Source organism: Marmota monax, unplaced genomic scaffold (assembly GCF_021218885.2).
Source record: "Marmota monax isolate L192 unplaced genomic scaffold, Marmota_monax_Labrador192_F-V1.1 WCK01_AAM20220418_F8-fsc00285, whole genome shotgun sequence".
Lineage (NCBI taxonomy): Eukaryota > Metazoa > Chordata > Mammalia > Rodentia > Sciuridae > Marmota > Marmota monax.
Window position 1 is genome coordinate 1,187,741 of NW_026695045.1, and position 12,885 is coordinate 1,200,625.

The 12,885-nt window shown below is 41.0% G+C and overlaps 1 protein-coding gene across 2 annotated transcripts in view; it reads left to right on the top strand.

Annotated features, from left to right (window-relative positions):
• Ern1 (endoplasmic reticulum to nucleus signaling 1) overlaps positions 1 to 12,885 on the top strand; it is an 86,691-nt gene that overhangs the window by 45,911 nt on the left and 27,895 nt on the right. Inside the window, exons 3-7 of one of the 2 annotated variants that reach the window (XM_046427734.2) lie at positions 1,756 to 1,789; positions 2,952 to 3,024; positions 6,775 to 6,847; positions 8,938 to 9,060; positions 12,708 to 12,809. In XM_046427734.2, the coding sequence (XP_046283690.1) occupies positions 1,756 to 1,789; positions 2,952 to 3,024; positions 6,775 to 6,847; positions 8,938 to 9,060; positions 12,708 to 12,809 (405 nt within the window). The remainder of the gene's footprint in view (positions 1 to 1,755; positions 1,790 to 2,951; positions 3,025 to 6,774; positions 6,848 to 8,937; positions 9,061 to 12,707; positions 12,810 to 12,885) is intronic. The other variant, XM_046427735.2, reaches the window with a different exon arrangement.

Below are 12,885 nucleotides of genomic sequence, written 5' to 3' on the forward strand. Positions count from 1 at the left end.
TAGATGTTAACAGTGTCCTTTTTATCTTTGTTTATCTGTGATAGCATTAAATGACTGAAATGAACATAAAAGATGCCTTTTTTAACTGCCAGCTTTCTTTGGAATATGACAGACAGTCTTGCTTTTCCTGGCTTGCAAAACTTCAGGGCCACATTGAAGTACCTGGGTCCTAATTGCACCTTGACTATTTTGTTTCAGTCGGTGAGTGTCGTGCACCTTTATTTCCTGTCTCTTGCATCAGTCTGTTTGTGAGAGTGTACCGAGAGGTGATTAATGGGAAAGATAAACATATGCTTACTGACTGAAAGTTCATCCTGTTTCCTAAAGTGTTTTTGGTTTAGTGAATTGTTTGTTTGCTGCCCACAGACCACATCTGGTGAGTGTACTTCTGTTGTAGTGAGCACCGTATGTCTTTGTGTAGGAGCTGGGCTTTTAAAGCAAAGTCAACATGTGATGAAGCTTGATAAAGCTTCCGTCATCGAGAATCCCAATTGGCAAGGGGGATTAGACAGCTGTCTGAGACCATAAAGCAGAGCCTCCTGGGTCTGGGAGTCTACATACAAAATCCTATTAGAATGTTCTCTGAAGTTGTGTACAGCACAGCTGTAGCCATAGGGTTTTGAATGTTGGCAATAACTCCTCCAGCCTCTTGCCTGAGGATTTCAAATGTGTTCAAGCTCATGCCCTCTCACCTCTACCACCATCCATTCCAGACAGTCAGGAGCCACCTCTTGATGTGTGCCAGGAGAATCTAGGGAGACATTTCCATTTTTAACTGTTGTAAATATGAAATTGATTTAGAGGAAAAACAAAACCCTTTTCCCAACTTAAAAAGTAATGCTTGCTTTTGTAGAAAATTTGAGAAATATAGAAAAGGTTGGTTATACTCCTACAGAGATAACTTTCAATTAGCGTTTTGGTCTTTCCATCTAGTTTTTCTTTGTGCCTTGAAAATTTTCCCCATACTTGCATTAATACTCTACATGCAGTGTCATAACTGAATAAAGATTCGTACATGTTTAAAACTTTTATTAGCCCCTTTAAAACCTTAATTTCCCACTAAGTGGACATTCCATAACTTAAACATATTATTGAATAGTTAGACATTTGTAATACTATTGTGAGCACCTTTGTAAAAAAAAGCATTTTCTATATTTTATATTTTTAAAATTGAATTTTAAGGAAATGAAGCTAAAGGACCAAAAGGAATCAATGCTTGAAAGATCCAGGATTGCCTCAGGCTGCTTCAAAGTGTGTGTACGTCTACCATCAGTCAGCATCAGTTCTTTACCCACAGTTTGGCATTTCATAATGGGAATTTCTAGTGCTATTCCAGGTTTCTTTTCTTTTTAACATATATTTTTTAAATTTGTTCTAATTAGTTATATAATTCCAGGTTTCTGACAAGGTAATGATTTGGATTTTAGAAGTTCTCAATGTGCCAGATAGTGATGTTGTCACTCCTGTCTACTGAGGATAATGACTAGTTCTTTCTTCTATATCTACCCCACGAGTGACACTCAGGTTTCTTATCAGCAGTTCCATTCTGGGCTCAGTTCTCAATCCAGTCTCAGGGACCATCCTAAGAGCTTATGTTGGTGTCTTTGTGTGTAGGATTTCTAAAGTGCCCTCGCAGATGTTATCTCATGTATATCAACCTCTATTATCAGTACAACTTGTCACTTGGTCCTGGGAAATCTCTGGAATTCTTGACATTTTCCAGTCTGATGATGCCTTTGTTGTTCTTTTGCACAGACCCAGTCCTGCAGGTCCCAACGCACGTTGAAGAGTAAGTTTTCTGATTTGCTCTATATTTCCCTTTAATTCATTATCTTATTCATTCAATCAACATTTACCAGGCTAATTGCTGGGAGCACATACAGGCACAAGTTTAAGGTATAAGAAGAATTAATGAGGTATATAGAATGCTACAGATGATATGATGGGGAGAGGGTGCTGTGATCCTTGGGGAGAAGAGGACAATGTGTTAAAAGAGTTTATCTGAGATGAACCTTAAGTTGAGTTTTGAGTTTAAACTTCCAAAGTCTGTATCTCTTGCTGGGTGTGGTGATACACTCCTATAATCCCAGCTACTCAGGAGGCTAAGGCAAGAGGACTGTAAGTTTGAGGCCAGCCTGGATAACTTTGCCAGACCCCATCTCAAAACAAAAAATAAAAAGGGCTGGGGAGTGTAGCTCAGTGATAGAGTACCACTGGGGTCAACCTCAATACTGCAAGAAAAAAGAAATGTTTGGATCTCTCCCTCTTCAAAGTCAGAGGAGAGAACTGACCTTCTAGAGTATATGTATTACAGGGAAATCCAGATATCCCCTGTACAGATGATGGCGTGTCCTAAGTTGCACAGGGACTCAGCCAGGGGTTTCTGGGTGACTCTCATAGTTCAGTCTTTAGCAGATTAACTGTACGGAGGACCACCTCCCATTGGTTTAGTGGGAAGCTGCTGACAGAGACCCCAGTCCTCTCCCGGGCGAGTTCTCTGACGTCAGGTTTTCTGAGTCTGCTTTTATTGCCTCCATTTGAAAAATAAACATTTGTTCAAAACTAAAGTTAGATTTGTTCTACTTGTTTATATACCATGACATACTATTAAATATTAATTGTTGATGTTCTGTGCTCAGTTGAGGAGGCGATTGGAAAGTAGGCATGCTGGGTCCTTTTCACTTACCCTACCCTCATCCAGAGTGCTTTGACCAAATGACAACTTATCTTCTATAGTTTCTAATGATCCTTCCTTTGTAGGTTGTTTTCTCCACTTATACCATAGGGTGTTTTATTTATTTGTGGCTGACATGAGAGAAAATAGGTGGAGTTGTCTTCTACTCACTCACATCACACCCACTCCTGCTGCATGGTGACTTTGCATGGCTTTGGTATTCAATTGTGTCCCCTGGGCTATACTTCATCACTAATACTTTTTATTTCATCTCTAGGCCTGCTTTCCTCCCAGATCCCAATGATGGCAGCCTGTATACACTTGGGGGCAAGAATAATGAAGGCCTAACGGTGAGGATATTTAGCTTCTTTGTGTACCCTGGAGGGTTCTTAACTGTGTCTGCATGCCAAGGCCTGGGAGTTTGAAACAGACTTCTGAGGATTTGATTCAGGCAGTCTGGAGTGGGGCTTCGGCACCAGTGTCTTTTCACAGCTTCCTAAGTGAGTTTTTAATGAGCGTCCAGAGTTCAGAAACAGACCCAGACCAGCAGATGCTGGTGGCCCAGCCAACACACTGGAAGGATAGAGGGGTCTCTGCAGTGACAAGATTGGCTCCAATCAGAGACTTTCAACTTGGGAGGAGGGGGTGTAGTTTGAAACACTGTCTCCACCGCCGTCCCAGCCTTCAGGGGGGCCTGTAGTATTCACCCTGTCTCCATTTGAGAATCTAGATCTGTGTTTGTCACCCTTTGCTTCATATCATAATAACCTGGGGAAACTCTGAAAAATGTCTGAGCCTAGGTCTCAGTCCGGGAAAGTCCCAATTGCATTGATCTGAGACATAAGGATTAAAACAAAACAAAACAAAACTTCCCAGTAATAGAAACAGACCCACATACATGGTTACCTGATTTATACAAAGGTGGTACCACATTATGGTGGGGAAGGATGCTCTTTTCAGTGAATGGTATAAGTCAACTGGGATAGCCATAAAGAAAAAAAAAATAGCTTGACTCCTACCCCACACTGTCCACATGAAAATCAGTTCCAGACAGATTTAAGACCTAAATGCAAAATAAATAAATAATAAAGCTTTAAGGAAAGAGTAGTGAAACGTCATCATGACCTTAGAGTAGACAGAATAGAATATAAAAAAAATTAACCATAAATCTAGGCAAAATTGATTAAATTAAGAACTTTTTACCCTGAAGAAAGGAAACAACAAAGTATTTATGTTCTATTTAACTGTTGAAGGATTCAAATTCAGAATATTTAAGGAGCTCCTGTGGACTGTTAGAAAAAGACAGATGACCCAACAGAAATGGAAAAGAGGACATTTAAATGATGAATAAATATATGAAAAGGTGTTCAATTTTATTAGTCATTAGGGAAATTCAAATTAAAATCACAGGGCTGTGCTGTTACTCAGTATGCATACAGCTGCTCACCAGCATGATTAAATGGGAACATTTAAAAAAAAAAGGGAAACGCGTGGTGGGATGTAGAGCAATCAGAACTGCATCCTGTGCTGGTGGAGATAAAAGGTGGCACAACTGGTTTGGGAAACTGTTTGGCAGCATAGAGTCCATACAACCTGGTAACCATCACCCAATATAAACTCAACAGAAGTACATGAATGTATACCACATCAGACACCACTCAAATGTAGAGCAACAGTATTAATAATAAACAAAAAGTGGAAACTAGCCAAATAACATCAACGGTAGAAAGGGGTAAATAACGGGAAGCTGGGGGTGGTAGCACGTATCTTTAATCCCAGGGATTTAGGAGACTGAGGCGGAAAGATTGTAAGTTTGAGGCCAGCCTCAACAACTTAGCAAGACCCTGTCTCAAAACAAAAAAAGAAAATGGGGTGTGCCACTGGATTTGATCCCCACTACCACAGGGAGAGGATAAAAAAGAGTTGAAGGCAATGTTTGCAGAATTGTTACAACAAGGATCCGAGTTAGTCAAAAGTACAAAATAAATGTTTAATAAATAAGTACAGAGACAGTCATGCAATGAACTCTGTGACAGTGAGAATTAACAGTGTGTGACCTTACACAACATGGATCTATCTCACAAATGCAATGTGGAGCCAAAACATCACCAAAAAAGCTACATTCCAAATGATTCATTTATATAAAGTTCAAAAGCAGGAAAACCTACTCTGTGCTGTTTTGAAGTGAGGATAATAGTTGCCCCAAGAGTTAATGGCTAAAAAAGGGGCACAAGAGGGATCTTCAGGAGTGCTAGAAATGTTTTCTTCATCAGGTGCTAATGCCATGAGAATATTCACTGAGGTGTGATTAATAATTACTGAGGTGTGTGATTGTGTTTTTCTGTTTGTGTATCATGTGATTCATAGAAAGTTTGAGAGATTCTAAGTTTATGAGATTCTAATACGTAGCCAATGATGAGAACCATTGGTCTAAACTGTAAGTGGATTATGGGTACTAATTTGGGTATTTTAAAATTAGTTTTTGAGCCAGGCATTGTGGTGCACACCTGTAATTCCAGTGACTAAGAGGTTGAGGGAGGGATATTGCAAATTTGAAGGCACCCTCGCAACTTAGTGAGACCTATCTCAAAATGTAAAAAATAAAATAAAATAAAAATATCTTGGCACATCCTCAGCCCTATTTTGTATTTTATTTAGAGACAGGGTCTCACTGAGTTGCTTAGTGCCTCACTGTTGCTGAGGTTGATCCTCCTGTCTCAGCCTCCTGAGCCACTGGGATTACAGGTGTGTGCCGCCAAGCCCCACAACCTGGCAGCATTTCTTAAGCACCTTGTTTGTCAGAAAATGTTGAGCCTCTCAGCAGCCCGTAGATGTTTTCCCCATTTTGGAAACTGAGCCCAGAGAAGTTAGGGAATAAGTCTGAAGCTTTTAGGACTGGAGTTGGGATGTAAAGAAGTCTAATTGAAGAGGATGCTCTTAACACCACCGTGCCTTCCTGTGTATTGTGGCTTAGTAATTCCAGAGATCATAGGTTTCCCAGCCTGGGCCTCAAAGCAGGAGGGCTGTGGCAGTGCTCAGTTCAGGGCCCAGGACTCCAAACCAGAGGACTGGCAATCACTTTCTGATTATCAGAAACATCTGGCAAAAACCCAGGCATTACTGCCTCCGATTGGCATTTTGCCTTTTCTAAGGCTTAGTTTGAATGTTGAAATGGCAGGAAAATCCAAATTATTGATTCAGTTTACAGTTCTGTTTATCAATGCTACGGAGAAATCTTCTCTTGGAGAAAAAGTGGCAGCATTGTAGCCTGGAGTTTCTGTAACAGCAGTATCTGTAGAATAGTTTCAGAAACACAAGAGTATTCCAAAAATAAAGTGTACTGAAACGAGCATAGACCAAAAGGACTTGTCAGATGTCAGCTGTAGATGCAGAAGAGTCAGTTTTATGATGAAACATGTTGAAACATTTGGATTTCTTTTGGTTTCTTTTCCTGGCACCTACCATAACTTCCTTTTTCAACCAGAAAGCTCAATTTTTTTGTTTTTCAGTAGAGAATGATTTACTGAAGGAAATACCAAACTTCTTTTTCTGCCTCCAGCTCTTGTGTTGCCCATGTAATGGTGCCTTTATTCCCTCCAAGCTTGAAGCTTGGTTGCAAGGTTGTTTCTCTTTAGCATTAAAATCATGACCTCCTCCCACCTCTAAAAGGCATCATCATCCTTCTACCTAGTCTAGCCAACTCTGGGTCACTTTTCCAAGATGGGAGAATCCTTTCCACTACCCTTAGAGCTACCAAGATAGTGTAATTCTCCATATTTGTGTTCTTTTCTCAGAAAAGGCTTATGTCACTCCTGGTAAGTGCCCTGGACAGAAAGCCTGGCCTCCTGTGTCAAGTAAAGGAATTAGTATTTACAGAGTTCAGAGGTCAAGGCCTTTCAGTAGTGGATGGAAACACGGGGTACCCCCCTCTTCTTGGGTTCCTATTAGGAAAACTCCCATCTGCTAAGTGTTCTTTTCTTTAGCAGAACTGGGTAACAGAAACAGACTGCCCAGTAAATTTGTAATAATTGCATAAGACTTGGTTAACTTATTTTTTCCTTTTTAAGTTTTCTTTACTTTTTTTTTTTTTTTTTTAAAAGAAACTTCCCTTTACCATCCCAGAGTTGGTACAGGCATCCCCATGCCGAAGTTCAGATGGAATCCTCTACATGGGTAAGAGTTCCTGTTCTCAACACTGAAACTTGGATCACTTTTGACAGAGAGTCCTGGAATCTGGGCAAATGGCAGTTGAGAGAGAGGGCTGCTGTCGTCACCCCCTTGCCAATCCTTCTGGGAAAGGTCTTTCTTGCCTTGGTCATACTGCAAGTGCTGTTCATGCCAGGATCGGCTGACCAGTTAAGAAAGGGTTCTTTTCACCCAGGAGAAAAATTGACACCGTAAATATGGTTACTCATTTAACAAGCTTTTAGTTGCTGGTCTGGCCTACTCCTGTGATTTCAAAATTACAACATCCCAGCTGCAACTGTGTGAAATTTAAAGTGAATACAATTGTCTGAGTCAACGAAGGAAAGCTAGGCCCTGCCTATTAATTATAGGGCTTTCTTCGTATTTCCTGCTATCAGAATATTTGGTAGAAACAGCACTTAACAGCTTGCCTAGATAAGCTGCCTTTATACCTCTGGGGTCACAGCTTTTAAAGCATCAGCTCACCTGCTTTTCTGTACCATTTTGCTGCCAAAATGTCAATAAAAATGCATTTGTAACACAAAGGAGAGCTGTATTTATCTTGAAATCATAGTAGTAATAATAGCCTGTGTTTATATAGCAGCTTTCTTTTTGAGGAACTGAAAGTGCTTATTGCCTGTTCCTGCCTCGGGAGCTTTATATGTTTTTCTGGGTCTCAAATGCAGGCCAGCTTTTAAGTTTTTGCTGGGCACACTGGGGCTCTTGCTTCCTTCCTTCAAAATAAGGAATCCCCAGCGTATGGATTCAGAAGAAATGACCAACAGGCTTTTTTCTCTGGGCCATGCCAGGCCCATCCAACTATCTTCTGACCATCTGTGTCACCGTTTCCCATCTGGTCTTCCAGCCTTTCCCAGCAATGTGTCATTTGTGGTCTACTTAGGACATTGTGTTTCCATTATCTTTGTGTGATGCCATATTAAATGAGTTTATTAAGTATATTTAAGAACATGGTAGTTCCCCAGTCTGTCCATTAAGGTAGTAGCTGGGTTATGCAAACTGCAGTTGTCCTTGATATATGCCATGCCAGATAGAAAGGATTCATGGTCACAGCTGATTGGTGACATTCTCATTCTACCTTCAGTCTTTTTCATATTAACATCTTACTGAGAATAGAGAGTTCACAATGTGTGGACAAGTTGCATACATGTGGGATCAGCATGTATGCCACATGTTAGAACTGAGTGTAGCTCTAGCAAATTCAATGCCCTGTAACCTTCCTAGGATCTCATTGTTCTGCTTCCAAAAGCACTTGGACGTAGAATACTTTTAAGGTCATAGCTTCTGGGAATATGTTGACCTTCAAACCAGAGACTCATGCACTTCCTCACCATTCCTAGGATGCCCTGGTTGAATAGCACAGATACGAATGCCTTGGGTTTCCCTCATACTGGTGTTTGGCTGTGCTGTTCACCTGTTCATATCGTTTAATCAGCTGACCAAGGCGAGGGGTATGACCTGTGGCCTGGGAATAACTTACTGACCCTGGGGGAGGCTGAGGTAACTTTGCCCTTTAGCATCAGGTTACAGCTAGCACTACTGACCAGTCACAGGTACTAGCTAATTATAGTTAGAAACAGTAACTATAGATCCTCTTCACATGTGGCTTAATTAGTAGGGATGTTAAGAAATATGAATTATGGTTATCAAGGAGATGAACACCTGAGTACATTTCTTTAGTATTTGGCTCCTTGTCTGCGGGAAAAGGATTGCTCTTTACAGGCCAGAGTTTTCATTAAAGGCTATTAATCAAGCAATAAAATCTAACTTGAAAGTTAGGAGAACTTTTTTTACTATAACTTAGTTATGGGGGTTTGGAGAAATTTTTATGCCGATGATCAGACTGTTAAGTGATTGTAAGACCCAGTGGCCTAAGAAGTTATCTCCACATTACCATTTACTCTATCACCTTCAAAATAGCATAGAAATGTCTTCAACATTATAAGAATTTCAGTCCTGTTTCTCAGGATAAAGTAGAATATCTAGAACAACTACTTAAGCAGTGATTTTCTTTTCTGTATAGAATAAGTGTAAATGACAGAGTATCCTGTGACCTTTAGGTAAAAAGCAGGACATTTGGTATGTCATCGACCTCTTGACTGGTGAGAAGCAGCAGACTTTGTCATCAGCCTTTGCAGATAGTCTCTGCCCATCAACCTCTCTTCTGTATCTTGGACGGACAGGTAAGAAATGAACCACCATTTTGTACAATCGACCTGTTTCTAGAAAGAATCTGATAAAGCTCCCCTACCTGCCTCTGCTCTGACCTGGTTCTCCAGAAGGTGGCCAGGGCTGCCTTCTTCGAACAACCTTAGCATCTCTTTCTAAGACCCTGCAGTGGCCTCCATTGCCTAAAGGATGCAGTCTAAGCTGCACCATGACCCACATAGCCCCTCTGTTCAGCTGTCACTTCTCAGCCCTCACTGCTGCATTTCCCTCATTAGAACATTTTCCAATTGGGGTGAACTACCTGCAGTTCTCAGAATAGCAGTGCTATTCTTTACGACTCAGAATGGGGTATCCCTTCTGCCAGGCATGCCTGGTGTTGCCTATATGGTAGATGTCCTTTCTTCCTCCACAGCTGCTCAAGAGTCCCCTTCTCTGTGAAGTCTTTTCCCCTGCCTCAAAGCTCCCACCCTGCCCAGGGACACTCCACTCAGCTCTCTCATTCTGGGGACACATGTAGCAATTGACAGGCCTGTCATAGCAGCCATCACACCCCTGTCATTGTCCCTTTACATTCATGAATAGCACCCACTTTACCACACCATTTTCTGTTTTCTCTTTTTTCAGTCACCTTCTTAATGCTTGTTATTATATATATATATATATATATTTTTTTTAAAATATTTATTTATTTAAGTTCTCGGCAGACACAACATCTTTGTATGTGGTGCTGAGGATCGAACCCGGGCCGCACGCATGCCAGGCGAGCGTGCTACCGCTTGAGCCACATCCCCAGCCCGTTATTATATATTTATAAGTTTTATGTGCTTGTCTTTTGCCCCTCTCACTAGAATATCAGTTCTCCTAGGGTAAGACTTTATTTTGGCTCTATCTCCACACTAGACATACTCCCTGATGCACAGTAGGTGCTCAGATATTTAAACAAGTGAAGGGTGAGCAACGTCTTACTCATTTTCATATGTACAATACCTCACATGCATCAGGATCACCATGAAAATTATTGAACAAAAGTTAAAACTAAAAGAAGACTCAAGAAAACATCTAGAAGCAAAAAATATTATACCAAAAACCTACAATCTTATAAGATGTACAATTATTATATGTCAATAATATTTTTTTAAAAAATAGGTAAAGCAGGTCATTAAATGAAAATATTTAAAAACCTGGAATGAATTCATGTTCAGTTGAGCTCTAAACTTAGGTCTAAACATTCAGGCAACCTAAGCTTTGAAGAGAGAGACAGAACCTTCCTCAGATGCTTCAGAAAACAGTGTATTTCTACAAATCAATGAAACCGATCTTGGTCCCTGTAGCAGCTGGCTGGCCTTACCTGTCTTAGGAGGGAGGTCATAGGCTGCTGCCTTGTAACCCTCCCCCTGTAAAAATCAGGTGTTCTAATTTTCTACTGTTGTGACTGCTTGGGATTTGTTGGCTTACCTTTTCCATCAGGTAAAACCTTACAGTGGTCTCAGCTTTACCCAGGTATAAAAATCATGGAGTTCCAGGTAGAACTGGGACATTTAAGGGAGTTGGGCTATGCTCTGGCATTAGGTACACATGCATTACTGTGTAAAGCTATTGTTTCCATTTTATTCCTGACTTTCTGGGTAGAGGATTCAGGAAGGGATGGGTGAAGACAGTCATCTCTATTCTACATCTGGCTCACTTGTGTCTGGGACCTTGGTCCACCTCCATGTGACTTTTCTCCACAAAATAGCCTGGACTTCTTAACATGACAGCTTGATTCCCACTTGATAAACATGGATGTTGGAATGCCTTATAAGGTCTGAGCTCAGAAGTCCTAGAACCTTACTTCCACTGCATTCTGTTGGTGAAAGGAAGTCACAAAGCCAGTCCAGAGCCAAAGGTGGAGAAATAGAAAGAGTGACTTGCATACTCTTGGGAAGAATTGTTGGTGGTGATCTTCAGATATTGCCCTGTAGTCCTCCCTCAGGCTACAGTAGTTTACAGCCCTTCTGCTTACAGAATCTACTCACCCTTCCCAAGATCCCCAAAGTCTAGTCACAGCATTATTCTGAAGATTCAACATCATGGGGTCTGTGTCAAAGTAGGAGCCTCCTCTCATTAGGTGAAGGAAAGAGAAAAGTTCTCTTACTCTCCCACCTGCCCCTTCCCCCAACCCAACATACAATGGTGAGATAGGATAGCTGTTGTAATAATTCCCCTTCAAAAATGGAAGGAAACCTAGGCACATAGCAGATACTGGTCCTTAGTAATTCTGAAATCCAGCCAGGTATATGTTTTCAAGTTCCCCTACTCTGGGGGACAGGGAATTTTCCTTGATTAGGGCCTAGTTCTGCCCTCCAGGATTGGTTTTAATAATATATTGTTCTCAGTTGCTCTTGGTTCTGTCTTTCAAGAAATCCTTCTTTTCCATAAAAATGGCTATTTTTAAACTTTCTCAATCTGTTCTTTGTTCATTGAAAGTAGGGAGTCCAGAGGCTTTCTTTCATTTTAACTATCTCTGATCATTATAGTCCATGGTGATATTACTCCTTTAAAAACTTTGTGGGTTTCTCATGTGTCAAGTTATAGTCTATACCATTGGATAACAGTTGTGCCTTTGAATCCCTACTTTGGAATGTGAGAGTGCTACGGCACCACAACACTCTTAGGGTTCTTATACCCCTTCTTACCTTACAGAGGGTCTGAGAGATACTACTTTAAATCTTCCTGAAGTTTCAAGGAAGGGTCTCAGTAGACTCACTCTGAGTTAGATTTTGACCCTGACCTGAGGCCCTATTTTTTATAGCTAGTGAGTGCTTTGGATTTAATCTTTGCCTTGAGGTCATTTTTTTTCTTTTCTTTTGTTTTTATTTTTTATGAGAACCCAGTTCCTCACATATGCTGGGCAAGCGCTCTAACACTGAACCACAACCCCGGGCCATTGAGGTTATTTTTTTACATTGGGCATCTTTTCTAGCTGGAGAGCCAGTCCTGGACCCTCTCTTTTCTCTATGTTCTCGCTTAAAAGCTGAATGATTTCTTTAGCTCATTGTCTTGCAGTATAGCATACATGGCTAAGAAAAATATTTCAGCATTTTCTGCCTTTTACCTAGAAATCTCAGATCCCTGAGTGCATTCCAAGTTACTATAAACAGTAGTCTCACTAATTGTGTCACATTGATGGAAACTCATAAGCTGGGTCCTCCCTTTTCAGGTTCCAGAAATGGTTTCTTCACTTTTTCAAGTCTCCACTAACAGTCCTCTTATTAGCCTCCAGCCTTCACCTTTCCCAAGTCAAAGTTACATGTTTTAGGGTTTTTTGGTGGCATCATTCCCCTTCTAGGTAATGATTTCTAATGTCATATAAATATTGCTACATAATAAATCACCCCAAAAACTGGGTGGATAAACACAACTGTTACCTTTCTTATGATTCTGTGAGCTGGTAGTTACAGGGCACAGCAAGGGTGACTTGTCTCTGCTACACATGCTGCTGGTTCACTCGTGTGTCTGGGACTATAGTTCTCCCGCACATTGCTTTTCTTGTTCCACATGGATAACCTGGTCTTTTTAACATGTAATTTAGGGAGGATTTGTTTGTTGTAACTAGATAAGGTCAACACTTTAAGTAGGTGCTAGATCCCTTTGTGATGGTGGACTGGTCTGTGTTCTTTAGAATATACCATCACCATGTATGATACCAAAACCCGCGAGCTCCGCTGGAATGCCACCTACTTTGACTATGCAGCCTCACTGCCCGAGGACGACATGGACTACAGTAAGTGCTCCTCGTGGGCTGCATGAGGTTGGCAGGCACATTCCATCTATGGGAAATGACCTCTCCAGAAAGAGGA